Raw genomic sequence first — 27,957 nt, 5'->3', positions numbered from 1 at the left:
CTCAATGACCCCTTGGGGAAATTTTTGCAATTGTTGCCTAAATAAAATGTGGATTACAAAAGCAGTATTGGGAAAAAGAAGTTGGCGTCAAGGGAACAGCCAGGAAACTAAGGATTAGAATCTTAAGTGTAAGCTTAGCCACTGACCTTTGGGCAGAACTTCACAGGATGAACTTGAGCAATGTGGAGAGATAAAGCAATGACCTCCCTCTAACCCAGTCCCCCAAACCTACACTGACCCGACTAAAGACAAAAGCAAAGCACGAAGATATAAAAATATGTGTTCTGATCAAAACAATAACAACAGTTCCAAAAGCCAACCCTCTTTCTGTTTCTTAGTCATTCTCCTGGTTCTTTGGTTAATGTCGCTTACACTACGACCCAAGCTGTTTCCTCTCTGGATCGCCATTCTTCCAGCTCCCTTTTTCCTGTGCCCTTCAGCGCCCCAGATCTCTCCACCTGCTCTTAGCTGTGAGCCTCATCATGAGCACAGTGCGATACCTGAGCAATTCACTGACACTCTCTTTTTTTCCATCTGAGAAATGGAGATAATGTTTCCCGTGTATTTCTAGAGTCCTATGGGCAGAGTGCTTTGAGGTCTTCAGATGGAAAGGGCTCTAAGGGTCTAACATATTATTAGTCGGCGCTGTTCAGTTGCTGCACGGTCTTGTGCTAGCACAGTTATAGTGGAGAAGGTATTAGTCAGGGGTTTATGTATTTCTCCCCAAGATTACTCTTAAAACTGAAATTGCAAAGTGGCCCCAGTTGTGAAAGTTGAAACCAGAGTAGGTACAAAGCCCCTAGGCCGGAATCGCAGGCGTCATGGGTGGTGTTATGTGGCCTGGACAGGCTCCAGGTCCCACCCTCTCTGGTGACCTGTGGGATAACCTGCCCTTTGGCACTTTCAGCCGATGATAGACAGTTAATAGGGGCCTGGCAGCCCTGGAAATTTTGCCTCAAGGTCCGAGGTCAGAGATGCCTTTCCAGGCTCTGCTGAGAAGGTGGTGGTTCTCATTTGACCGTTGGTCCTGCCGGTCACGTCAGGAGGTCATCTGCTTGGCTTACTCAATGGGAGCGGAAGGAATGACTCTCGAGACCGCCATTTTTCAGTCTGAGGTGTGTCTGAGCTATCTCTCCGCCTCCCTTCAGGCCACTGGAAATGTTCGAGGGTGTGCCGAGACTCCCGGCCTCCCGCGCTCGTGGCCTGACGTCCATACCTGGGCGTTCAGAGCCTGGCTTTCAGGATTTGGGACTTGCCCAAAGATCATACTATTGAACCAGAAGATCTTTAAATGAGGGCCAAAGGGATTAATCTTTTTCAATGAGAAAAAATGCTGAGAATTTTTAGGCGGAAGTTGCAACATGGTGATGAGGGTGAAGCATTCCGAAGTATATTTAAACTTTAAACTCTAGCTTTGTGTTAAATACATGGAAGTTATTGATTTTAGAGTTGATCCTGAGATCAAAGTTGGATACAGTAGCTACAATTTTTTGGTTCACCTGAGTGAGTCTTGACAGTGTCTTGGTTCTCCAGCTTCCAGTGTGTCAGAATCCTTTGGGGGCCATTGAAATACTGAGTGCTGAGCCTCGCTGCTGCAATTTTTGAGGCAGCAGGTCTGGGGCAGGTCCTGGGAATTTTATTTTTAACAGGTTTCCAGGTGATGTTGCGGCTGCCAGCCCAGGGACCATGCTTCGGGAACACTAGGGGCGTGGACTGGAAAATCCAGAGTTTAGACGAGACTTTTACCACCCTGAGCACGGTCCTAGACCAGAGAACTGACATCTCAAGGAAGCGTGTTAGATAGAAATGCAGAATCTCTGGCCCCATCCAGACCTATCGTATCTGAATCTACATTTAATAAGATGCCCAGGTAACTAGTATGGACATAAAAGTTTGAGAAGTGCCACTCTCTAGGTCCCTGTGTGTTTGTTTTTTTATCCAGTAACCTGTGAATTGTTGTGGATTCTCAGGACTAAAGCTCTCTGAGCCACATAAGTTTCTATTTGAATACAGCCCTGATTGAATATGACCCAGCATATGACCCTGGGAATCAGCTTAGCACAATATAGTCTAGGGTTTTACTCAACTCTCACTCATGTCTCATCAAAGAATAGCTCAAGACCTATAAAAATGGCCAATGGACAAAATTCAATGGTTCAAGTCCATGGACGAGCTTGCTTTTACCCACAGGAACTAAAGGCACAAAGAGAGACTCTGCTACTTGTATAATTATGAATGGGTGACTCCATTTGAGCCAGAATCCCATGAACCAGACAGGAGCTCATGGGTTCCTACCTTTCAGCCTCGTTGTTCAAGTCTACGGAGCAGAGACATCAACGCTGCTCTTGGCAGGGCCAGCCACAGCTCTCCCTGTGTGAAGGCAGGTGTTCCACATCAAGTAACACTGCCCTGGACCTGAGCAACCCAGAGAAAAATGTAAATGAAACTAAACAGTTATGATAAGAACCAGTCGACCACCCGGTCCACCCTGCCCCAACTCATCCCACCCCCACCCCCCACCACCTCCCTTCTTTGCTCACAGAGTTGAAATGCTTGGGACTCTCTTTAGAAATGCAAATGCTATTTAAAAAACAGATTCCACAAACTTTAGAAATCAGGGCAGATTTATTGAAGGCCCCCTGGGCACAGAAGACCCCATCCCGTGTCCAGTTAAGGACAGGGTTTGCAGATTACGGTTCACTATTTGTGCAGATTTGGCTACTAAACCAAACATTTGGCGTGTCTTTCGTGGTTTAGCATTGTTCTAGCAAGTTATTCCTTCGACAAGTGTATACTCAGTGTTAGGGTCTGTGGGGAAATAGAAAAAAAGAAGCTCCTTGTAGCAGAAACAAGTATGAAGATAAAAAAACCAACCAACCAACCAACAAACACACACTAGAGTGCAAGGTTGAGAGAGTTCAGAACCAGACTGTAGAGAAGAGGGCACCAGTCTCTGAGCTGGCAGAGACGTGGGCCGCAGTAGGGAGAGCAGAAACGGGCGTTTGCTGAGAGAGCGAGCCTTGGAACCGTGGTGGCAGCTGGAACGCTGAGCATGGGCTGCTGTTAGTGGCTCTAAGCCGTACAAGCTTTCCAACTCGCCTAAAATAAAGTCCACACTATGACCCTGCCTGTGCGTCTAACCCCTTCTTCCCTTTGGTTCCCACACTCCGGCGCGTCTGGCTTCCGTGACCGTGGCCAGTCCCTTCCTCCCTCCAGGTCTTCGTTTTTGCTTCAGGTTGGGGTGCTCCTTTCCAACCTCTTCACATCCTCCTCCTCGGATGGGATTTCTATGGCCTCCCCGTTTAAAGTAGTTCTCGCTCCCGACTTCTCTCTGTGCCGTTTCCCTGTTCATTTCCCTCTTAACTGTCTGTCTATCGAGTACTGCAACAAATCACTCTCAACCTTAGCGGTTTAAAGCACAAGCAATCATTTTATTATATCGCTAAGTTTCTTTGGGACAGAAGTTGAGGAAAGGCCTGGCTGGGTGGCTTCCGCTCGGAGTCTGTCATGCAGTTGCAGTCAGGAGGTGGCTGGAGCTGGAACGGCATGGCCTGGAGCGGCCGGCCTGGCTGGACACCACTCTTATTCATGTAGCACCACGGTCTCTCCAGGTAGGCTAGTTTTAGCTCCTTCTCAGCATAGTGGCCTCAGGGTAGTCCAGTGCTTACATGGTAGCTGGGGGCTTCCAAAGCCACATGTTCTGTGAGCTAAGTGGAAGTTGTGTAACCTTTTATGACAGTGGCGTTGAAAGTCACTCAGCATCACTTGTTCTTTTTTAATGGTCCAGATTCAAGGGTCGGGGTATAAGATGCCGCATCTTAACGGGGATGACTCCAGGAAAGCATGTGGCATAGGAGCTCTTGTTGCATGAAACCTTGGAAAATATAATCTGCCACGATGCCATTTATTACTGTTATAATGAGAGCGATTAGTGTTAACTTCTCTATTACATCTCCCTCCTTAGAATGTATGTTGTCTGAGGGCTGGTACACATCTTTGTCTACTGGACTAGTCTTTGCTAATTATCAGTGGATGGGTGGATCGTTATAAGTGTTCTTAACACTATCCTATGATGAAATTAATGTTTTCTGGTTCTCATGTCAGGTTTTATTGTGTCAATGAAAAGAGACAAAGTATGTACCACAGAAACCTCCAATTTTTTTCTTCTCTCCCTGCTTCCTTTCCTTCCCTCTTTTCTTCTTTTCTTTCTCTCTTTCTCTTTCTTTTTTACTTTCCCTTCCTTTCCTCTTTCCTTCCTCCCTTTTCCTTATGCCTCCCTTCCTCCCCCCCTCCTATCTTTCTTGTTTGATTTTCTCTCATTATAGAAATGTGGGACTGGGTTTATTTTATCTTTATTTTTTCTCAAATTCTGGTAGTCAAACTTAATTTGCTCCCTTTACATTTGCGGTAAGTATAGTACATTGATATGAATGTGTTTTTTTTTGAAATTGAATATTATAGAGGGAATCAATTAGGGTAAGCACATTAATATGAGGTCATAAGTCAAAACAAGTGGAAGTGAAATACTTTAAAAACAATCCTCTAGAGCCAACAGAAACAAATCATTTGTTACAAAGAAATAAGGGAGTTTAGAGGTCAGTCTTCACATACAGCCATGGTGGGAGCGGGGTTGAAAATGGGTGAAAAATGTGAGTTCAGGTCCAGGATGATATCACAGTGCTCTGTGAGATCAATGCTATAGACCCTCCATGTGACCGCTGTGTCTGACATTCTGCATGCCTTCGAAAAACCTCGTGAACTTTGTTTTTACCAAAGTTGGCAATGAAGCGAGTCCCATCAGATAATGAGCAAACTTACCAACAAAGTATGACTGCACTGTAGTGTATGAAACTCATCATCAGAAATGAATGCTTGAAAACAAGATGAGAATAAATGTTATCATTAATTTGGGAGTCACGTTGTGGGAGGCAACACAAATACCTGGAAATTTGGAGTGATTAACCCATCATAATCTTAATTATTTATTTATTTTTTAAATGGATAGACTAATTTAAATAGACTCCAAGTCCCCCTTCTCTTTCTCTCCTCATTAGAAACAACCCACATTGTCTATTATGCCAAAGAGATACTGGGCATTTGTTTCGTCAGACTTCTAATGAATCGTATTCATATCTAGGAAACACCATTTTCAAAGCACTATCACTGTGTTATCTCTGATGTTGGCAAAACTGTGGAGTTATTCTTATCTCCGGTTTATCAAATATAAAATAAGCATAGATGATGATTTCTTTCCAATGATAAGCTTTCATTGTCTCTTGACGATAACATGGGACAGACCACTGATCAGTGACTCCTGAAATTTGGACTCAGCGTCCGCCGATGGTCCAATGGTCTTACCTCCATGCCTTTATTTAGTCCAAAGTATCTTGGGCCTTGGACCGTGAACGCAGATTAATTTATGTAGTTATCATTAATTCACAGATATCTAGTTAGAATAGCACACAACCTTAAATTACATTCTGAGGTCAAGAGGATACAAGAATTGCCATGTTGGCCTATCTACCCTCATATTCTCCTGCTGAGACGCTCGCTCTGTAAGAATCCTGTTACTCTCCTCGAAGCTTTCCTTAAAATCCAGATGTATTTCAGCTTCAGCGCCCATTTACGGCTTTTCCTTCCTCACGTGTCCACAGGAGGAAGACAACCTTTAGCTTGATGCTTCGATTCCTCATTCTAGCAATTCGAAGGTTAGTTTTGAAAGACTTGGCATGATAAGTATAGTTTTAAATTTTTTTGCTACTCAAAGAGGGGTCTGTGGGGCAGCAACATGGAAATTAGCTGGGAGCCGCTCAGAAATGCGGATTCCCAGGCTTCACTTTACACTTAGTGCATCATAATCTGCTTTTTGTAAGATCCCCAGGTAACTGATAAGAAAGGACGTTAAAGTTTGAGAAGCGCAGGCCTAAGAGGCAGAGGGCCAACGAACAGGGCTGGGGACTGCGGATCTGGGTCAGGTCCAGCGTCCGGGACTGAAGAAGCGAACACGTTTTTGCAGAGGTTTGGTGTTCCGGAGCCTCGGTTGGTGATGCTGCTGTTCATGGTTTTTAGCACTAGAGGGTGACATTGGGCTGCACAGCTAAGCAAGCAAGGCTTCCTCCTGGGAAGCAAATGGGCATCTTAAAATGATGTACTAGTACACTTTCTTGTGGCAGGGGGCGGGTCTCTCGTGTTAGATTTACCTGTTATCAGATAATGACTGACATTTCTGTAGCATGAACTATGTGCCGAGCACTGTGCCAGGCCCTTCGCATGAATGGCCTCACTTAATCCTCAGAGGTGCTATTAGCGCCCTACTTTAAAGATGAGGAAACCGGACTCGAGGAGGTCAGGAGGCCCGGTCACGGTCACACCGCCGAGAAGAGACAAGAAGCGCCGGGGCCTGGATGGAACCGGGTCTGCGACTGCGAGCTTGGGCTCCGCTCCTCCGCAGGGCTCTCTGCCCTCTCTTACACTCCCTCAGTAGCCCTCTGGGGCAGGCGCAGCAGCGTGCACACTGTGGCTCTGTTAACTGACTAAAACAGAAGAATGAAGGACGAAGGTAAAATTCTGCGTGCTTTCGATGCGCTTTCTCTGTGAGGCAGGAGAGCGCAGAGGTTCTGCACACCGATGCCAGTGTTGCTCTGTCCGACACAGGAGCCACTAGCCAGGTCGGACTGTTGGGCGCTTGTGATGTGGCTGCTGTGACCAAAGCACCGAATGTTTAATTTGCTCGATTTCCATCAGTGCACCTTTAAAATTGATACTTGAGTCAGTGATTGGGAAGCTTTGAAATATGTTTGAAACAACTTGGGTATGTGAATCTACTCTTTCAGCTGTTAAGTATTTTGATAAAAACTTCCTTTCCGAGTTAAGATACGCTATAAGTGTAGAATACATACTTGTTTTCAAAGACTCCGTATTAAAAAAAAAAAGAATGTAAAATATTTCATCAATAATTTTTATGTTGATTCCATGTTAAAATGATCATATTCTGGGTACCCGGAGTCATATAAAATATATTATTAAAATTACTTCCACCTGTTTCCTTTTCGCTTTTTAATGTGGCTGCTAGAAAATCGAAAATGATACACGTGGCTCACATAATATTTCTGTTGGACCGTGCTACTCCAGAGCCAGACGGGTGGGTTCAAATCTTCACTGTACCCCTTAATAATGGTGGGAACTCGGAGTCCCTCCATTTCCTCCTTTGTAAAATGGTGCAGGGGTCCCTAGCCCACATGGTTGTGGAGAAGGCTAAATGAGCTAGTATTTGTAAAATGCTCATTGGATGACAGTTCGCCGTGGGTCTTTTGTGTTTCTGCATATGGCGTGAGCAGAAACACTGAATGCCTTTGTTCTGAACTATTTCTCAAGGATGCTTACATAACAAACAGCCTTTGGAAGACAGAGGTAGCTTTTCCCTCTAATGCGAGGATCAGGTAGGTTTGCCTACTGTTCGTTATAAAAGATTTGGTATCCCTGAGCTCAAAGTTCCTCTTCTATAACTCAACCCACTACATGTACAAGTAGCATGTGGCACTTTCTGTGTTAGCCTATGGGCACTAGGGCTCACAGAACTAGTTACCAGTTATGGCTGTTACTGGGATTAGTTAACTGTCCCTTGTCTCTGACCCAGGAGTCTTGTGTCTTCTTCCAACATCCTTGGTCATGGCAAGCTAACTTGTCATCTTCTAATTAGAGTGAAATCTTAGACCCTTCACAGTTCTTGACGGTCCTTAGAAGAGGTGCCTGGCACGCAACTCTCCATGTGTTAGATATCATTATTATTATTACTCCCACTTACTTCCATCTGGTTGAGCTGAATCACTATTGCCTTATGCCTTTCGTGTCGCCCTCCATTTAGGGAGAGAGCTTTCCCTTGGACCTCTGACATTCCCCTTGGCTGTACCTTACTGCTATGCCTCATGGTTCCTTCAGGTTGCATGTGGTGAAATTGTTAGACTGCCTAATGGACTTCATTTTCTCTCTCCAAATACTGTTTTCTATTGCTCCAAAATTCTTCTCTTCCAGGAGCGTTTTATAGAACTAAAGGGTAAGGCGCGTAGTGGTATTCTCACGCCCCTGATTCCTCTGGCTGTGCCTTCTCTAATACGAAGGAGAGTTTGGCACATGACGAGTGTCAGCCGCCACCGGTTCTATCCACCAGCAGTTCTATACGTACCACGCTGCTTCCTCACTTGTTTACACTCAGACACGTGTGTGCACGTTATCACAGTACATGGTTTCTACACGTGCATCCTGGATTTTCACTCTACATAAAACTATACCTCGAGTTATAAAGTTTTGGTTTTGGTTTTGGTCAAAGGCCAATGTAAAAAAAAAAAAAATTAAAGCAAAGAGTATGTGTAGTATACTATTTGGAATAAGCTACTGGATCAAAACAAAACAAAGTTAAAGCGAACGTGGAACGTTTCAGTGTGAATTATATATCAGGGATTATCAAACACACGCATCGTCAAAACTTTTCACTGAACTGTCTGAATTACTTTCAGCTATTATTTTTGAGGTAGCCAATATAAGAAGAAAAAATCTATTTTTATATAGGCAATTTAAATTTAATTAACATTAAATAAAATTAATCATTCAGTTATATCAGCCACATTTCAAGCACTCAATAGCCATACGTGGCTAGTGTCTGCCCTATTAGACAGTGTATGTACAGTATGCATCCATCATGGACTACTGGGCATTCCTGCTCTACAAAAGTACATAAATGTGGGGATCAGATGGTATTATTCTTTAGTGAATAGCACTGAAAGTTGCTTCCAAGGCATTCCGATATAATTCTAGACGTGTTTACAACTTTAACATAATTCTATCTTGGTGTGAAGATAAAGGTATAATACTTTATTTCTGAAAAGTCAGTGCAACATAGAAGTCATTATCTTTTTTTTCAAGGTCTATATCTTCATTTAAATGTATTCATTCATAGTGAAATTTTCCTTTTTACATTTTTTCTTTTGACAGAAGTCCCTCAAGGTTTTCTGTTATTACTATATACTATCTTGGCAGAATTTACACTGCTTCAAACAAGTGTATATTTTATTGTATGGTACATATCTTTTTAGCAACCCAGTTTATTTTGAACAGATAGAAGAATTCCAGCATACATGAAAGTATTGTACTCGTTTGGTGATTATGATGCTGTTGCTAAAAATAAAAGCGGCAGCTGTAGTAACAGCAACAAGTAGCCTCGGCGTCGTGGCGATGACTGACTGCCTTTCACAAACAGTCACTCTGTGCTGCGCGCATCCTGCTCAACTAAGCACGAGCCTGGAATTCAGAGAGGGCTCATATCATATCGTCGTTTCCTTTTCTGAGGCAGAAAAGCCACTTTCTAGCAAGTCTATTCCAGTATTACTATTCTGTCCTTGAAGTTTAAAGAAAAAAAAAAAAAAGCCTATAAACCGTAGCTCTGTAAACCGTAAGCTTTAGACCCTTGTTCTTCAAAGCGTGGTCCAGGTACCAGCAGCATCAACATCGCCTGGGAGTTTATTAGAGATTTGTACTCTGAGCCTCGCCCCAGACCCACTAAATCCATAGCTGCATTTTAGCAAAGTCTCGGGGTGACTGGAGGCACACTGACGTGTCAGGAGCGCTGCTTTAGATAATAAAAGTGAGACCTCAGTAAGTCTGATGCCATTTCTGGGATGTGGCATTACGGGCTGAATTGTGTTTTCCACTCTGATTCATATGTTGGAGTCCTAAACCCTGGGACCTCATAATGTCTCCTTATTCAGAGATAAGATCTTCACGGAAGTAATGAAGTTAAAATGAGGTCGTGAGGGTGGACCCAAGTCCAGTATGACCGGCGTCCTTATACACAGAGACATGTATAGAAGAGAGACTATGTGAAGACACATTTACAAGCCTGCAACACGTCCTTCCTCACAGCCTTTAGAAGAAACTAACTCTGCTGGCACCTTGATTTCAGACTTCTAGCCTCCAGAGCTGCGAGACAATGAATTTCTGTTGTTTAAGCCAGTCATTTTAACCTTTCGTGCACCAGGGGCCTGTGCTCCAATGAGAATCCGATGCCTGATGATCTGAGGTGGAGCTGAGGCAGTGATGCTAGCGCTGGGGAGCGGCTGCAAATGCAGGTTAAGTTTTGCCACTCACCTCCTGTTCTACAGCCCAGTTCCTTACAGGCAGTGACCAGTACCAGTCTGCGGCCCGGGGGTTGGGGACTTCTGGTTTAAACCACGCGCAGTCGGTACTTTTAGGGCAACCCCAGCAGGCACATGCGTACGCTTTCTCCTATATTGTGAATTGTCTGCATTTTAGATGATGTCTTCCAGGCGTTTACGCCCTGTACCTTCCCAGAACACAGTATCTGTCTGTCAGGTGGTGTGCTTCCGGCGGTCCTCTCGGGGACACAGTTCTTGGAAGAGATAGTTATGTTCCTGACAGTTGCAAAACTAGACATTAAGGACCCTGGAGGGAGTGATGACATCCTTGTAACGGTGTATTTCTTCAGCACAAAGAAAAATGATGATCGATCAGATAGTGTTTTAGAAATTTAGTGAGAGCTGCAGAAGACATTGAAAGGTTCAAGAATGAACCATGCTGGGGTGGCAGAAGCAGAAGAATGAGTAAGAGTGTCTTTTCTAATTATTTAGCCACCACAAGTTAATGAAAAGGAGTAGTTAATGGACTCCCATCTGAGATTTGCAATTTCAAATCTGCAATCCACATGGATCCTGGGATTAGCGATATCTAATAAAAATCCCTGTTACAGCTGGAAGGCACCTCGGTCTCATTTTCTCCATAAGGCCCCTGAGTCCCAGTGTAGTGAAGCAATACCCAATGCCACCCAGTTAATTACTAGGGGAGACACACGGCCAGGACCCACATCTCACAGCCCTGGCCCAGGGTTCCTGCCAGCACACCTAGCATGAGTGATTTCTGGTAGCTATAGGTCACAACAGTGTCTATGATAATCTAAATTGCTTTACATGAAGCGCATAGATTTTGCATCAAGTCGTCTTAATGATAAGGCTGTAAACATGTCATAGCGATCTTACAACATCTTATTAAACTGCAAGAATGAGCTTAAGTCATTTCCGACGCGGGCGTAGTCCCAAGAATGAGCTTTGTGGTCAGGAGCTACCCAGGCGCTCCCCTCCCTCTCCTGACCCCTCCTCTCCCCCTTTTACATTCTATTTATTTGTTTTAATCATAGAAAATATGATATAGAAATCAGACAAATCAAGTTATGAAAATGCAGAGGAAATATTTCATCCAAGTTGTTTTTCTTCCTTTTATCTTTTCATTTCTTTGAATGATGGTAGGATTTCATCTTCAGAGAGACCACCTTGGAACTCCAAATAGGAAAAAACTGTATATATTTTTTTCTGATCAGAGACTAAGCATGGCTGCTATTTTAAGTTGTATTTCCATTGGAAATGATATATTTGTCTAAAAATACTTTTAAAAAAGTGAATGTAAAGAAGCAAGCTCATAGTACTATCTTTCACATTAGCTATCGGCCTCCTGGACAAACTTGAAGCTGATAGTTTTAATAGTGCAAATGTGAGCTATGTAAATCCTTAGCGACAGCTGTGGGAATAATGGCCTGTTCAGCTGGTAGCTGCCTAAATCATTTAAGGGTCACATATCGGGTTTGGAGGTAGGATCCCTCTTACTACGTACGTCTTGCTGCGATCACACTTAGATTCAAGGCACTGATTTCCGAATGTGCCCTCCTGAGGACAATCTCATCACGTCCCTTTGTAATTCTACCATGTTATCTCTCTTCTCATCTCTGTCATACACACACATATGGATGTATATAATCTCAAGTAGTCAAAAAAAGTAAACAGAAACCACTTCAAGTGTTTACGACAAAGGGAATTTAATGCAGGGCGTTAGTCAAACTGGCAACAGCAGAGCTGAGAAGCCAGTCAAGGGACAGTGAACAAACCCAGATTGGCAACAGCAAGAAACCACTTCCATCCCTAAACTGTTATGTACATATTATTACTATCATTTTCTTTACGGCAAGTGTTCAGGAGCTGCTCTCGGTCTGTCAGGGATTCTGAAAGTAGGAGATAATGCCCTCGGGAGATTGGTAATCTGGTTGGAGACACCAGACTTGCACAGGAAAGAAAGAGGGTGACTAAGGACTACATCACGGGGACAGATTCTAAGAACTGGGAGGGAGGTGCCTGAGGGAGAGAGAAGTCTGTGCTTCCTGGTCTTCTGTGGAATGAGCCAAAGGACACTTTTTACACTGTCACTTTGCCTAACTTAAAACCTCTGGAGAGTCACCTGCGCTAAGGAACTCTGTCTGTGAATGAGCTTGTAACACATTTTATTCTCTTAGAAATGAACGTCTCGTGTAGTGGAACAGCTCTCCTCCTCAGGAAGTCAAAGGGATGTGTTTATTCAGGAAGAAGAAAGGAGACCTAGAGGAAAGCATTTTTCTCTTCTGAAGAATATTGGCGGATTTAATGTTCATGTTTAAAATAGCCTCTCTCACCTTATGTAAATGCTCTTGAGAGGGTGAACTGGAAGCCAAATGGCAAGGTCGACAAAGTTTGGGGGTACCTGCAACCACCTTTTTTCATGCCTCTCCCCTTCTAAGTGCTTCTGCCCATCGGTTTGGGAGCTCAGTACTCTCAACTGCTCTCTGACATTCTTCACTTATTAAGTCTTACTTACTTGAAAGGATAAGATTTAAGTTGTTTACAACTCAGAGTAAATTGAAGTCAATATAACATGCTATGGCTGCCTGGTATATTTACACATTGCAACTGACCATTACCGTTGGCATATATTTTGGGGAGTAAAATTTTAAAATTAGAACATGACAAAAGACAAAAGGCAAGACTATTTTGAAGAAGTAGTTTGGGTATAAAATATCTAAAAATTACTGTTCATATAATGAGTATGAATATTTAGGAAAAACTTTTTCAAAATACTAAAATAGAAAAAAATTTTAAAATAGCACATGAATATCAGGTCATAAGATAAAGTTTAATACATTTGATCATGTTAAAGGACACAAAACACAGTCAATCTAACCAAATTTCAGGCATGCATTTACATAAATATATTAAATTAAGAAAAGAAATTGTACACTTAAACATCCTTTTCACCTAAAAAATCATTAAATCCACAGATCAACAATAAAAACCAGTTCTTTGCATTTACCACTTCAAGATACAATTGTTCTATTTTAAAGATAACACAAATACACTTGTTAGAATTTATATGCATTATACATATATTATATATTACATAGAGAGTGTGTATACATATGTAGTGTTTGTACAGATAGATAAATATATATACATAGGTGTGTGTACACATACAGATACACACAGATGTACTTTACGCCATCTGTACTATTATTGCTGGAGTCTAACGTTGAGCTGACTTGGAGCTGGTTGGATGTGATAAGTGTCTTTTGCTTCATACGTGTTCATCATACCCACTGGGCTCACCATCCCCCACTGTAAATGTCCTTGCCTTTTCTATAGCACATAATCACACTAGGCACTTTGATAAATATTTGTTGAATGAACAAATGAATGGATGGCTGAATAATAGAAGACTGATCAAAGAGGAATGCACATTATCACAACTTGCTTAAATACATCAGATGAATTCAAACTTGGATTATCTGAGCCAATGACTTTGCATATCACTTTTCATCAGAACATTTATAGAAATCTCGACTATTAAGTATATCTACTCCGCTCTCTCAAATGTGTACCTGTTTTTATACTTGTTCGCACAGCCTTCTGCCCATTATTAACAGAAATTCAAGCAGGGATTGCTTCTGGAATCTTCTGTGAGTGAGGTTTTAGACAAATTTCCCTAAATGTCAACAACGTAAAGGAAAATGATCAACTAGGAAAACCAAAATGTGTTAGAAGAATGCGGTTAACCATTCTTTAAAACTGGACAAAACTAACCACAGATAAAGACAGGAAAGACAAGGAGGGTTTCTTTTCAGATTTCTCTTATGCTTATTAATGATAATAATTTGACAACTTTTCCATTTCAATTAGATAGGTGGTTTTTAAATAAATAGTCTTCTTTCACATATCCTAGGGACTCAAGCTCCAAAAATTCCAGACTACTTTAGTATCGTTTTTCTTGTTAGTACATAGTTCTTGAAATGCATGTCTAAAAATGTCCTGTAAATATGAGATATGGGAAATATCTGATAAGGTTGTCTGTTAGATTTCTTTATAACAATATTATGAATAGAATGTATTAATGTATTAAGTGTTAGGCTCTACTATAGATATAATCTTACTTTATTTCAGGAAAGCCATGTTTCAGATGTTAAGAAGATTAGGTAAATGAATATCCACATACATTTCGTGCACAGACTATATAGACCCTGATTACATATTGCTGTGAATGGAAACTGTTGGCTAGCTATTATTTAGTTCAAAAAGGAATGTACAGGAATTAGTTGCGAACTGTGAAGACAAAGCTTATTTTATATTTAGCCATTATGAATTTCCCGTCACTGTTAATGTTCTGTTCTTTCTAAAAACTCTTTTTTAACTGAAAAGGTTATAGTTTGTTGAGATAACTCATCAAACATTTGTGTTAATTTGTTTATATGTGTGTACATGGATTTTGATTTTCAGTAATACATCATCTATATATGCAAAAAAAAAAAAATCCTGACTGAAACATGATATTTGACTTTGTGATTGATGTACATGTCGATAAAATTTTTTGGGGGGGGTTGGAGGTGGGAGAGTAAGACACCGTACAGACAGGCTAAAAAAAAAAGTAATAACAGGCTTTAGGCCTATTTTTATGTTGATACAAGGGATCCCATATTTACTTTTTATTTTTCCAACCAGTTTATATATGACTGCTATAAAAGAAAGCAAGGTAAATGATGGATGTGTCTTGGGTTCATATTTCATGAAGAACTTAAAGAAAAGTACTAATCTGATAAATGAATAAATCCCTTCATATCAGTTAGGGAAACTACTGCTACAGTTGAAAAGAAAATGGCACTTCGACCCTCCCTCATGCTCTCTTACTCTCCTAAGCGTTTATTTCCAGGCAATTTCCAAAACTTGTGAAGAGATATTTAAGAGAAAGAAGTTGGCCAGGGTTGGTGTTTAACAGGTTCTATGGTCATGTTTTTAACATTTTTAATATCAAAATGTTTCTGTTCTTAGGTTTCCTACGTTCGTTAACATCATATGAAGTTTTGGAGGTGTGGCTTATTCACGAAGTGAAAAAGGTAAGACAGCAAACATATATTTCTTTCCAATTTTCTAAAGAGGAGCTTTATGTGCTGTGAAGGTATTGCCAGGATTCACAATAATACACCCACTAACTTCCTGGGGGTCGTATAGAAATATGTACATTATCTGGGCATGGAACTTTGGTCAGAAAAAAGATTCCGAAGTCTCCATTGAGAAGCTACTTCTTATTTTTCCCTCATAGTTTTGGAATAAGCTTCTTCAAAATAGACTCCATAGAGATGGTTGTTGCTTGACTAGGAAATAGCTATGAACTTTTCCTACTGCTAGCTGAGGCTCTCTGTGGGGATATTCTCATGGTTTTCCTTTATCTGTGATGGGCACAGCTGAACAGGAGCATCTGGGCCGGCAGTCGTTTATGCTTTTGGTTACTTATGCCAATGATTGTAATAGATCAGTCTGGTATGCTCATATTTGTCTATTTTTCTCCATGATTCAGAGTCTAAGCAAATGTGACACCAGGAAAGGTTATTTTTTAGGAAAATAAAAAGATCATAATCATCAAAATCAAAACACCCCAGTACATCTTCATTATGTGTGTACTGAGGGCATATCGACTTCATTTAAAAACAAACAAACAAACAAACAGTAAAAATAGAGGAGAAGGGAGAGGTTAAAAGGAAGAAGGATATATGATGGGGGAACCAGGAGAAGAGAAGAAGAGAGAGGGAGGAGGGGAGAAGGAGGAGGAGGGGGGAGAGAGAGGAGAGAGAGAGAGAGAGAGAGAGAGAGAGAGAGAGAGAGAGAGAGAGAGAGAGAGAAATACCATAGATTACATTCTATAGAGATGCTCAGAAACTTTATTGATCAGACTAGACTACAGCTGCCTGTGGTATGCCTTCCTTTTCCTCTTAAAAATTTGAACTTGGCTTCTCTTTTACATTTCAAAGCTAAGAAAGTCAGACTAATAAGTTTACATTATGTGTGTGTACTGTGTGCTTTAAAAGATCCTAGATGTGGCATTTAACCGGTGTCTTATACTATTAAGTTTTGTTGTGTAGTTTATGATTCAGAGAGAAATATGATATTTAAAAGAAATATATTAAGAATTGTTGGTACATTATTATATAATTGTTTTCAAAGAAATAAAATAGAAGTGCCTGCTCTGAAGTATGTAAATGAAAAAGGATGGGTTTCTATTTAGGTTGTGTGTATATATTGTATGTGTAGGTTTCTTTGCTCTTTCCTGATGAGAGAGTCCATTAATCTGAGGAAAACTCTGAGTATTCTTTGTGATAAAATAAAATACATCTTTTACAATAGCCACATTGAAACAAAATTCCAAGGAGAAAAGGTATGTATGAAAGCATTTTTTTTATCGTCACTCGGGTTTCTTAAAACTTCCTTTCTTTCCCCTTTAACGATGTGCCAATTCAGTTTTCTTCTCATTACTTTATACAGAAAACAAGGTGCTATTAACTAAGACAACAGCTTGGCAGAAGCAGTGGTAGAAAGTTTTTTTCCAACTCTTTATAACTACCATAACGGCATTTCGCACTAAACCGACATCCAAATATTTAGCTCTCGAATGGGCAAAGGGATAACAATATACATTTTTCTATCTTATTCTTTTATCTTTATCTCACACATCTGCGTTCATACCAAGGACGGTTTTCTCCATTCTGACTGTGTGCTTTATGAAGCTTGTAGATGTAGATATTGCCATTTGTGTGATGAAGCAATAACTTTTTCCTATCTTGGACTTTTTCATCAATTCCTACCTGCCTCCCACCATGAATCATTTAAGACAATTCTCCAGTCACATATTTAAAAAATCTACTTGAGAGAAAAGCTCAAAAGATTTTTTTTGAAATGACCACTGAATTTAAGACATGTAGCCATCAATTAGCCGTTGGTATTTCTGTCTCTCTCAGGGACAGAAATGTCTCCGATAACTGCTTCCTTCGCTTGAGTGTTTTATCCATGGATCTTGCTATCTTCTTTTTAGAAGATTTTGGTCATTTAGTCTAATAGCTCACAATAGAAAAAGCAATGACACCTGGCGTACATATGTTTTTCTAAGTCATTTGAAACTGTTACTTGGGAAAGGACTGTATAAAAAAAATATCTGGGTATAGTCAATTTAATATAGGAATTTTTAAATAGGAGAACTAATGGCAATATAACACCTTTTATTTTGGAAAGATTATTTTAGAAGAGATGGAAAGATTAAGGCTGTAAGAAGAAACACTGGATTTTTTTTTACGTTTTGCTGAATATATAGCAGTATCATTGTTTTCGGTGAAACTATGAACGGGAGAATGTGTAATAAAACTGCACAATTTGACAGATTTAGACAGCTGGCTCCCTCACAAGAAGTTCACATTTTGTTAATGTCACCCACGTTGAATAAGGGACGATTAGATGGTAAGGTCCATTTACAAAAATGGTTGTCAGGACATTTTTTTTTTTTTTAATTGTAAAACTTTCTGTGATGGAATTCAGTAAAAGGGCTACGGAGAGAAAGCAAGGGAGACAAAAGACTGCTATTAACCTACAGATGCAGGCTGCTGCAGGGTTCACTGCAAGATTTGTCACACTGTTGGGCCAATGGAGTGTTAGTGTGACTAGAAGGGACCACCCCTTTTCTGGGGTAAGAGGGCAATTTGGTCTCCATGCTCATTTAATCCTGAGACTTCTTTGAATAGACTGTCAATTGAATCTAAATTGTGCAAAATTATGCATGCACTTTTTAATGCAGGCTATTGTTCACCAAGCACTGAACCAAGATTTCTCAACCCATTTCCATTTGGCATGAGGTCACTTGAAACTTAAGTAATCATATATGGAAGACAAGAGCAGCGTACTTAACCAACCTTTCTACATAGTGGTTTCTGTACAAACGCTGACCGTGCTTTAATTGCCAATCTCCTGCTTTAAAACAATAGAGAAATACTAGTTACGAGATTTTATTCTTTTTCGTTGAGGTTTGTATTCCAAAAATAAGGAGCCCGTTTGGAAAGTCAGCCCATGCTGCATAATCTATACTACTGTTCAATTTAGATTCTGGAGGAACAGATGTTTACAGGAAGACAACCTATAGTGGGCGTGTGTGTGTCACAGGTAGATGTTTTTTCAGTAGTGCAAGGAGGCCTTATAGTTTTGTTATAATCCAATCATGGAGCGCTGGCCTTGAAAACCATTAAGAAAAATGTCTACGAGACTTTTTGCAGTTGTAAGTTAGAACATAGCATTTCTTCCAAAGCCTGAACAGAACATTTACAGAAATTTATTCATACACATTAACCAAGGAGGATTTTCATTGAACTCTGAAGGAACATATACACGGAAAGTTATATTTGGCAAGAATTATTATATTAAAAATTTGTACAAGTGGCAGCTTCCATAGCCAGGATTTGTTAAAAACGAGTGAGCTCTTCTCCAGTGAGGTTCAACTGAGTGTGCAATCTGCAACATTCTAATCACATATACTCTGACAGTCTTGCTATGGTGAAAAGCACTTTACAAATGTTTAATGCTGGAAATTTATAAGGATTGGCTGTTTTCTTGCTTTTTCATCCGTCGTTAATGATTACATGTTGGCACAAGGATACATTGCTAGATTAGATCCACAGCCCATTAAAGACTGCTCTCTCACTCCCCTTCTTTCCAATTAAGTTGGTGAAAAATGTAACTTTAGTATTTTACAGGACAGGGTTAAGGTGTTTCATCTAGGTGATGTCTATATTATAAAAATAAAATAAAAAATATAAATATGTAACACAAACCCAGTGCCTATCGTTAAATAAAATATACAATAAAAGCAGACCTTTTAGGAAGCTTGGTTTTAGAATATGCTGTTATGATTTAATTATAAAACGCTTGAGAACAATCTTGATATTAAGCTAGAGTAACCAGATTTCTCTGCCAATAAAAAGTAAGTGCATAACATTCTGTAATTGGATACATTGATAAAAGTGAAGATTACAATTTTATATCAAGTTGCCCATTTATAAATTCATCAGGGAGTTCTGAAACATTCTCACATTATAGTCCTTTAATATAAAAATATTGCCTTTTTTTATTAGATCCATCAGATTGCACAGTAATGTTTCAAAACTCCATTAAAGTTGACTTTCGTTATTACAGACAGAAAATTCCTGGGAAGTCAAATAATCTCTTCTGGTGATATAAAAATTCCGTTATCAATTTACAATGGAATTTCTGTGTAAATTACTCCACACAAGGAAATATATCTTTTTATAAACCCATCTGTTCTGCAACCACGTGTCCAGGGGTTGTGAGTGTGTGTGTGTATGTGTGTATGTGAACAAACATGCCAACATACACACACAGAATCTGCACATTGCTGGAAATCATTATTAAATTAATAAAAGAAAATGAAATCACAGGAGTGTGTAGCAGGATAACAGTCTTTCTTTTTAATGACAGGATAAAAAATAAATGCCCATTGGAAAGGAATATTCAGTCCCAGAAACTATACAATGTAACTTGTTAGATCCAGCAAATAAGATGTCATGTCAATGATCTGATCAAGAATACCTGCCCTGGTCACTCTGCGGATGTTTCTGTCCACTTGTTCACACTGAGGACCAAGATAGCCTTTTTTGCAGAGGCATTTGTTGGGTCTAACACAGACGCCTCCATGACGACATGCCGGCTCACATTTTGCTGGGAGGGGAAAAAAAAAAGGCAATAAAATCACACTCTCGTTGTGTGTGTCAGAAACAGCAGCGAGTCTGAGACTGACAAATATTCGATGAGTAAGGGAAGGGAGGGAAAACAGGAGGAAGCCGGGCACAAAGAGGTTGGTCCAAAGGATGATGAAGACAGGAAGAGAAGAAGGCTCTCAGACCCACAGTGACTTGGGGGCCAGAACTCAGCCGAGAACAGGAGACCTTTCCAGAGAAGCACGGACATGGGGGACACTTTCAATCAATCCCTTGCAGAGCCTACTCTTTGAAACTGAGCATTTCTGTTCTTCCGAGTCGGGCTCCACTGGGGCATTCCAGCAGCGGGGCCTCAGCGTTCCTGCCCTCCGGGCCGGGACCGCCCTGCGGGACCCGCCTGACCCATGACGGGGGCCCGGTGGCCCGAGAATCTTTAATGTAACATAAAGGGATGGGCAGCTTTTGATTTTAGTTCGATGGAGTGTCCACCACTTAGACTTCCAGGATGCCTCGTCCTCGCTCCCGGGGTTCTGGAGTGGGCGGCATTAAGTGTCACCTCTGTGCACTGTGGATCCCCGTCCCGGGTCAGTGCAGTCGACTAGTGAAGGATGTTCTTAGCAGCCCTTTTTAGGGTTGCTCTACAGCACAGAATCTCTTTGTAAAAAGATTTTTACCACCATAAGATAGGTGGGAACGTAAAGACTTACTGCTAAAGTGACACGGAGAGAGAAAACTGGGAACATCGCTCAACTGTCTTTTGCTGACAGGATAAATCTGAGGTGCAGCCCCTGTACCCAGAATCCAATTCTCCCAATACGTTGCCTTATATGTTCAGGGGACAAGGTCATTTTAACCTCTGCAAATGAATTAATCAAAATCCAGGGATCTGTGGTTGATACATAGAAAGGAAGAACAAGGAGAAAATAGACTATTTTCTTTTCAAAATTTGTGTGAGATGAATAAACTGTGAGTATAGGAATCAGGTTCCTGCTTGGGTCAAAAATATCATAAATCAATCACTTTTATAAAATGGTACTGGTTTATCTTACATATTCAAATTAGATTGATTTAGTAGAAATATTAAAGTACTTCATTGAAATAAAACTTCATGTTAACTCAAAGAACATCTATTTTCATTTATATCACATATTAGTATTAATACCTATGATGGTGTGTATATAATGGTATCAATATTCAAAATAATTTGTTTACCCTCAGTTTAAACATACTGTTACTAGAAGGAACTCCATAAGTATTTATTATCTGGTAGTTTGAGAAGTTAGGCAAAATGCAAAGAAAGGAATAAAATAGAATGGACCCTATAAAAGACGTAGAAAGAATATATATTGTCAGGCATCAAAGGAAGCAGAGGGAAGATATATTATCAGGCATTAGAATATTAGTGTGTTTGAACATTGATTGTCATTGGTCAACTAAGGAAAAGGGAGATAGACTGGGTCAATAAAATGTAAGCATTTGTTTTAAATAATGTAATTACTTATTTTCTGTTAAGTTTTAATTATAACCGTTTCCTAGACGTGTATGCATAGTATAAGTCAATCACGTAATATTATTAGTGCTGAAGGAATTTAAACTTAAAATGTATGCTGCGTATGTGACTTTAAATGTTGGCTACCTTTCGTTATACAATATATAAAGCAGACAAGTTCTGATTATAATTGTTTTTGAAGCAAATACACGTTTAGGATGAAGAAAAAGATGACATTTATGAATTAAGAATAATATTAAAATTTAACTTGGGAATTTTAATATTCATTGGCATGAGCTACTTAAATCTTGAAATAGCGGAGATGAGAATATTTTGTAAATAATATGTATATGCTGGTTGCTGAACATGTATTTTTTTTCATCCTTATGGCAACCATTTTTCCAATTACATTAAGCAATAACTGACATACACCACTGTGTAAGTTTAAAGCATACAGCGTGATGCTTCGATTTTCATAGGTTGTGAAATGATCGTCGCAGCACGTTTAGTTGACATCCATCATCTCATATAGATACAATGAAAAGAGAGGAAAAGAAATTTCTCCTGAAAACGCATTTTCAATATAGACATTTTAGACTCTCTGTGTCTAAATTTATCTGATTTTCTTACTTCACACCAAGTAGAATTTAAACATCATTGCATGTAATCGAGGAACTCCCTAAAAGACAGAGTAAGCCTGCGATAAACCTCCTTTGCTCTTTCTCTGAACGTGGCGTACCCAGTTGATAGTTCACGAGGCCATGGCAAAAAGGATTTTAAAATCTCATGTAGCCTCTAGATAATTGCGTTTCCCCTTTTATTTAATAACACCCACTGAAGAACCCTGTTTGTAGTGCACTGTAGCCAGAGCGCAAGCAGTAAAGTTAGGGAGGGCATTTATGGGGTGTCCGGAAAATGCTGGCACTTGGAGGGGTCTCTGCAAACACGAAGTCACTGGCCAGTGTGAAATCTCAAACGCAGAGCCCGTGAGATGATCTAGCTGATCTGTTTTCAGTTTTTTTTTTTCTTTTTTGAAAGGACTCGATTATTTAAAAGTTTCTTATGTTTATGACTAACTTACACATGTGAACTGTCTACATTAGGAAAATGGGGAAGATCACATTTACAGGTTCAGGAGCAGACCGAGCATTATTATCCCTGTAACTGGCTAAATGTTGAACACTAGATAATTCCAGAGGAAATAACTGGTGTAAAGTCCCTGAGCTGCTAAGGACTGTGCCATGCCCAGTCTTTCGCAGGGACCACAGAAATACTAACCGATTCTGCAGAAGTCTCCTTCCCATCCCGGGCTGCAGCAGCATGTTCCCGTGGGGGTACAGTAGCCGTTCCGACAGAGCCGGGAGCACTCCGAAGCCAGTGTCTGGGCAGGCTGCACGGCCGCTCTGCATTCCTCAGGCACGAGGGGTCTGCATCAAAGACCACAGGGGAAAGTGTATTTTGGTTGGATATCAATATTGGAGTGAAATCTAGAGATTTTGTCGCTTAAAAGCATGCTTCTTGCTTTCTAAGCAGATATTTTTTGTAAGTGCCTCAGAAAGATCGACAGCTTTCTAAGAATAAAACGTAGACCCTGGTGAGGAAACAAACTGGCCAGTTTTGAACCAAAGAGAACGTAGCAAACATTATAAGAAGCTTTAACATTGTAAGAAACTTTAACGTGATCGAAACTCATCAATTAAAAATGTAATTATGTTATATTGATATCTTACATTTGGTAGCGAAGAATTTCTGGCAATCACAATTTTAAAAATAAAGATGTATCGATATTTTTAAACTTTCCCCCCCAGATCTAGAAACGTTTTTAAGAATAGTATCTGAGATAGGTTTCACTTGTTATTGGCATATTGGCAACATCACAGGGCTGAAGGCGTTCATCGAAATGAGCTCTCGTAACCTAAAAAGATAGGAATCTATTTTTATTTCGATTTCACTTTTCTTCTGAGATGCTTTTTTCAGACTGATTCTTATTGAAAGGATATCACACTGCGTGTACGTGTGTGTGTACCATTGACTCAAAATTTCAACTCTTTGACTCAAAATTTCAACTCTTTGCGCAAAGAACCATACAGATGAAGGTGACTATATATGAGGACATTTAAAATTTTTTGATTTTGTCCTGCTATGAAGAAAAAGAATGTTATTGGTAGCAAACGGAAACAGAATCTGCCAAGTGAAAAGTCATAGACTTTTTTTTTTTTAAATTGCTCTATAATTGCCACCATTTAGATAGGGACTAAGACGCCTTCAGAAGATTTTTATGGTTCTTCACTGTTTTTGAAATAAGAGACTGTCTTTCAAGCTGGGCCAGGCTGTGATCATGGTCACAACCAACTACTCACTACCTACGCTTTGGGAAAAAATGTGCAGTGGTAGTCCTCTCATCGGTCACTGTTACCTGTGCCACAGTGTGGTGAGAATGCTCTTTTCAGTTAAGGAATGTAAACAAACCTGTCATCACGGGTCAAATCGCCATCATTAGGATGGCCAAAGCAGTAGGACCCCTTAGTACCATAACAAAGAAGGTGATAATTATAGGTCAAAACCACCAGGAGAGGTAAATGATATAGTTTTCTGAGAGAAGCAAATAATTAGGCCCTTTAGACTTGGTTGTCTTTTTATGTCCCTTTGGCACTATGAAAAGCGATAATAATTTTGGGGCCTAACCTCAGGCTGTTTCCACAATGACTCGAAACTATGTTAAAAATATATGGCGACTCCTTTCGTGCTTCTCTCCAGTAAAAGTCCTACTCTAAGTTGAAAGTACTGTGTTTTCCAACTGACACAACAATGCAGAAAAGCCCCTTAAATCTATTGCACTTCTTAGTTAAATCTAGAAATGGGAAAGGGCCCCTAAGACATTCCATGGCCTGAGCGTATTTTGACTCAGAAAACATGAACATATACTTTCCCCATTTCCCAAAGAAGACTTTCTGGGTGGAAGGAGGTGGAGAAAATGGTAAATGCCAAGGAAAGTGAGGGTATTTTCTTTGCCTTCTTCTCGTTGTTGTTCAAAAGCGCGAGTCTGTTCTCTTTCTTCATCATATCAAAATCTTACTTAGTTCGTGAGATAATGGTGCCATTTTTGACCACCAGAAGAGCCATTTTTCAAAGGCCATGAAGGTCTTCTGAGTCATAGGCTAAGGTCATTTACTAAATGGCATTCAATAAACAAGTGTTCCAATTTTACTGGTAACTGAAATTCTGTTTATCCAATTCTACTTGTCAGTCACTTGCCCTCTTTCTCACTAGCTCGAGAAAAGAGACCCAGAAATAGAATATGTCAAAATATATTACATGCTATATGTGACACAAAATCTCCAGGCACATAGCTCGTGTCCTACTCGACAATTTGGTTTGGTCGATGCCTGAGCAGATAAATCTAAAGAGGCGAAGACACCATTTACATCAGGAATGTAGGTGATAAAAACCAACAAACATGACAAACAAACATGACAAACAGAGACTCATGGACACGTACTGTGGATTAGCGGTTACCAGAGGGGAAAGCGGGGGGAGGGAGTTGATAGCTATGAAACGGGTCAGATATTCGGTGACGGAAAGAAATCCCACTTCGGGTGGTGAACACACAACGCAATATAGATACGACATACTGTTGAATCGTACACTTGAAACCTATTTGATCTTACCAATCAATGTAACCCCAATCATATTAAAAAAATAAATAAATACATAAATAGCAACAGTAAAAAAAAAAAAAAAAGAGCGTAGGTGGCTCCAGTTAAACCACCACCGCCAGAAGATGCTGCCTGTTGGAGGCGAAGCGTAGGGAGGATTCACGCGCACCGGAGAAAGGGATGAGGACGTGACATTGAGGGTCCAGCACCGGAGTGCAGTTCTCCAGGCGGGACATCTGATCCTTGTTGTCCTCCTGACCCTCCCGTTAGGTGCCTTGACTGTTTTTTTCACCACACCCTCAAATATGTGGAAACTCAGATTATTGGGGGGAATTCTAAGTTGTTGTGTTTTGGGGGTTTTTTTGGCCTCGGATGTAGTAAATGCTTACCTATTGGTGGATGGAATTATTTCATATTTTGGCTTGTTTACCTTAGCTTATGTAAGACTATGTGGCTGTCATATATAAATATTATGATTCCCTTAAGTTTGTATTTAAATACCTGGGAAAATAATCTTTTTTTTTTTCTTTTATGAGGTTAACAACTAACATTCCTCACTTAGCACGTCCAATAAATTCTCTCCCTCTCTTTCAAACTCTTATTCTATTGGAGATCCTTCAACATTAAGATTACACGGAACATAGCCATCTCTTATAGGGCTTCACTTCTCCTAAGGACTGGGTCATTCTATCTCCTTTTCACTTCCCAATTGAAACTAAAGCTTTCCGAGGGCAAAAGCTACATATTCAGTCCTCTTCGAGTCCAGTCATTTACTCAGGCAGGTACTGTGCTCTTCATGGGAATAAGACATGAACAAAACAGGGTCCCGATCCTCATGGAGACACCGTGGGAAAGACAGACGTGCGAAAATGAAAGAATAATTTCAGTGTGATCTTTGCCATTATTTAGGTGCAAGTGAAGTAACATAGGACTATAGATGAGGGGACAATTAGTTTAGAATTGAAGGATGTTATAGAAAGGTGACATTTATGCCACCGAAGTATTTTTATCTCCTTTAACTACTTATATTCGTAGGAACGAAGAAAATACTATATAGGTATTCAATACGTTTTTGTTAAATTGAATCGAATGCATATAGTAGAAACTTTCTCAAATACTTTTTCTGGACTATAAACTCCATGAAGACAAATATTTCCCTTTCTTCTCTGGTGTCTCTCCAGGACCTGGAAGACTGTAATAGCACATGGAAGATGCTTAATAAAAACCTACCGAATGAATGAATGAATGAATGAATGAAATTAATGAGAATATGGAATTTTAAAAGAGCGTTTCTCTTCTATGCTATTGAGTGCAGATATTAAGAACGTAGGGACTAATTAAGGAAGGGATATCACTAAAATCTAATTGCTATACTTCTATTTCACAAGCATAAAACTAAACACACTGTATTTATATTGCCTAAATTAACTCAAGTCTTACAAAATTCTTCTACGGCATGGTTAAATGCATTGTAAAAGAAGCATTTTTACACTCTGGTCATACTCAATAAATAACAGGCTAAGAAGTAAGCATGACACAAAGAGATATAATTTTCTCCACCTGGGAGTTAACTCAATGTATTAAAACTCATTTTTCTGCTAAAATATATTATATAAAGTCTGATAAAGGTTTTTGATGAGCCAAACCATCTCCCTCTGCTCATGCTTTGTTCTGATGCCATTTCTTCCATTGAAAAGAATAGGATTCCTTTTCATGGAATGAGGAAAAAAGGAAATAAAACAAGTCAATTTGAACTTTGTTATTACTTGTCACCTTCAAATAAACCATCATATGTATACATAATTACTACATATATACACTTAGATGGGATCTAAACAAATCTCTAGAATTTTTTTAGTCTGGATAATTTTCTTTAGGCATTCACTAAATTCTTCTTGCTCACGTTTTCTTTGTCAGTTTACCCATGAGGAAAGAACTTTGGATTCCGCATGTCTTATGAATACATGTAGCCCTTTAACAGTAGCCAGTAAAATGGTAATAAAGTATACAAATCCAATTTGGCCATCAGGAATCTTATACGTTCATAACACTATCACATTCCAGGTAGAAGAACAGAGAAAATGAAATCTTTTCTGTGTAACCATGCAATATTGGTCTCATTGGGACTTCACGGCAGAATAGATGGCAATACACATTTCCTAACAGTGTTTTATTAGTACGATTTGAGGTATACTCCAAAACTGAATGTTTTATGAGCCACTGCATTCATTTCATTCATAAGGAATGCCTCCTTGACATTATATTACATGTAGTCTGCAGAAAAATCTTTTTATTTATGCCCTGAGTGAATGACCCTAATTTTGGAGTAAGGAGAAAGATTACTTAAATTCATGAATAACTCTGAATTTATGTACATTATGTGCTAAATTTTTTTTATTCGCACTGTACATATCTAGAATTCGATTTAGACTGGGTAAGACCAATGTTATGTCTTATTTCCAGCCCGTGTCTTGAACTACTGCATTTCTCTGTTCTAAAATGTGTCAAAACATGGAGCTGGGCCTTGTTTTCTCTGTGACCAATGTCGTCTTCATTTTGAGGTCTTCGATTTAAATGCTGAGCATATGCTCACTTAGAAATAGCATTGACTGGCTTTAATACTTGGGCAGTTTGGGCCTGAGGAGGCACTAAACTCAAAGTGAACAGAGGTGTGGTGATTTGGTGAAGAGAGCCATGGGTTTAGCTGCTTAGTGCTAAAAAAGATTATTAAAATTTTCTCAGATATCCACTAAATTTTGTTCTATGGTTAAAGATACAGCCATAATAAATGCGAGTAATGGAGGCACTTAACAGTTTTCAGTAATTTCATATTCAACTTTATCCTCATGAGACAGGGCCAGTCTTGTTGTTCCCAATTTAAAGGATCAGAACATGTACAAAGAGTTTAAATG

At 39.8% G+C, this 27,957-nt stretch overlaps 2 protein-coding genes across 4 annotated transcripts in view; one reads left to right on the top strand and one right to left on the bottom strand.

Annotated features, from left to right (window-relative positions):
- ANAPC10 (anaphase promoting complex subunit 10) overlaps positions 1-27,957 on the top strand; it is a 246,919-nt gene that overhangs the window by 138,978 nt on the left and 79,984 nt on the right. Inside the window, exon 5 of one of the 3 annotated variants that reach the window (XM_036233529.1) lies at positions 15,183-15,247. In XM_036233529.1, coding sequence (XP_036089422.1) covers positions 15,183-15,200 — 18 coding nt within the window. In that variant the 3' untranslated portion in view covers positions 15,201-15,247. Of the gene's footprint in view, positions 1-15,182; positions 15,290-27,957 lie in introns of those variants that run through there. The other 2 variants (XM_016164038.2, XM_016164040.2) reach the window with 2 other exon arrangements.
- LOC107520348 (hedgehog interacting protein) overlaps positions 12,985-27,957 on the bottom strand; it is an 87,794-nt gene continuing 72,821 nt past the window's right edge. Inside the window, exons 12-13 of the mRNA XM_036233523.1 lie at positions 22,668-22,816; positions 12,985-19,901 (exon numbers count right to left, since the gene is read on the bottom strand). Of these exons, the coding sequence (XP_036089416.1) occupies positions 19,708-19,901; positions 22,668-22,816 (343 nt within the window). The 3' untranslated portion in view covers positions 12,985-19,707. The remainder of the gene's footprint in view (positions 19,902-22,667; positions 22,817-27,957) is intronic.

This window comes from Rousettus aegyptiacus, unplaced genomic scaffold (genome assembly GCF_014176215.1).
Source record: "Rousettus aegyptiacus isolate mRouAeg1 unplaced genomic scaffold, mRouAeg1.p scaffold_m13_p_16, whole genome shotgun sequence".
In the NCBI taxonomy this organism is placed as follows: domain Eukaryota; kingdom Metazoa; phylum Chordata; class Mammalia; order Chiroptera; family Pteropodidae; genus Rousettus; species Rousettus aegyptiacus.
The sequence above is the reverse complement of the archived record's forward strand: the minus strand, read 5'-3'. Positions and strand labels throughout refer to the sequence as shown.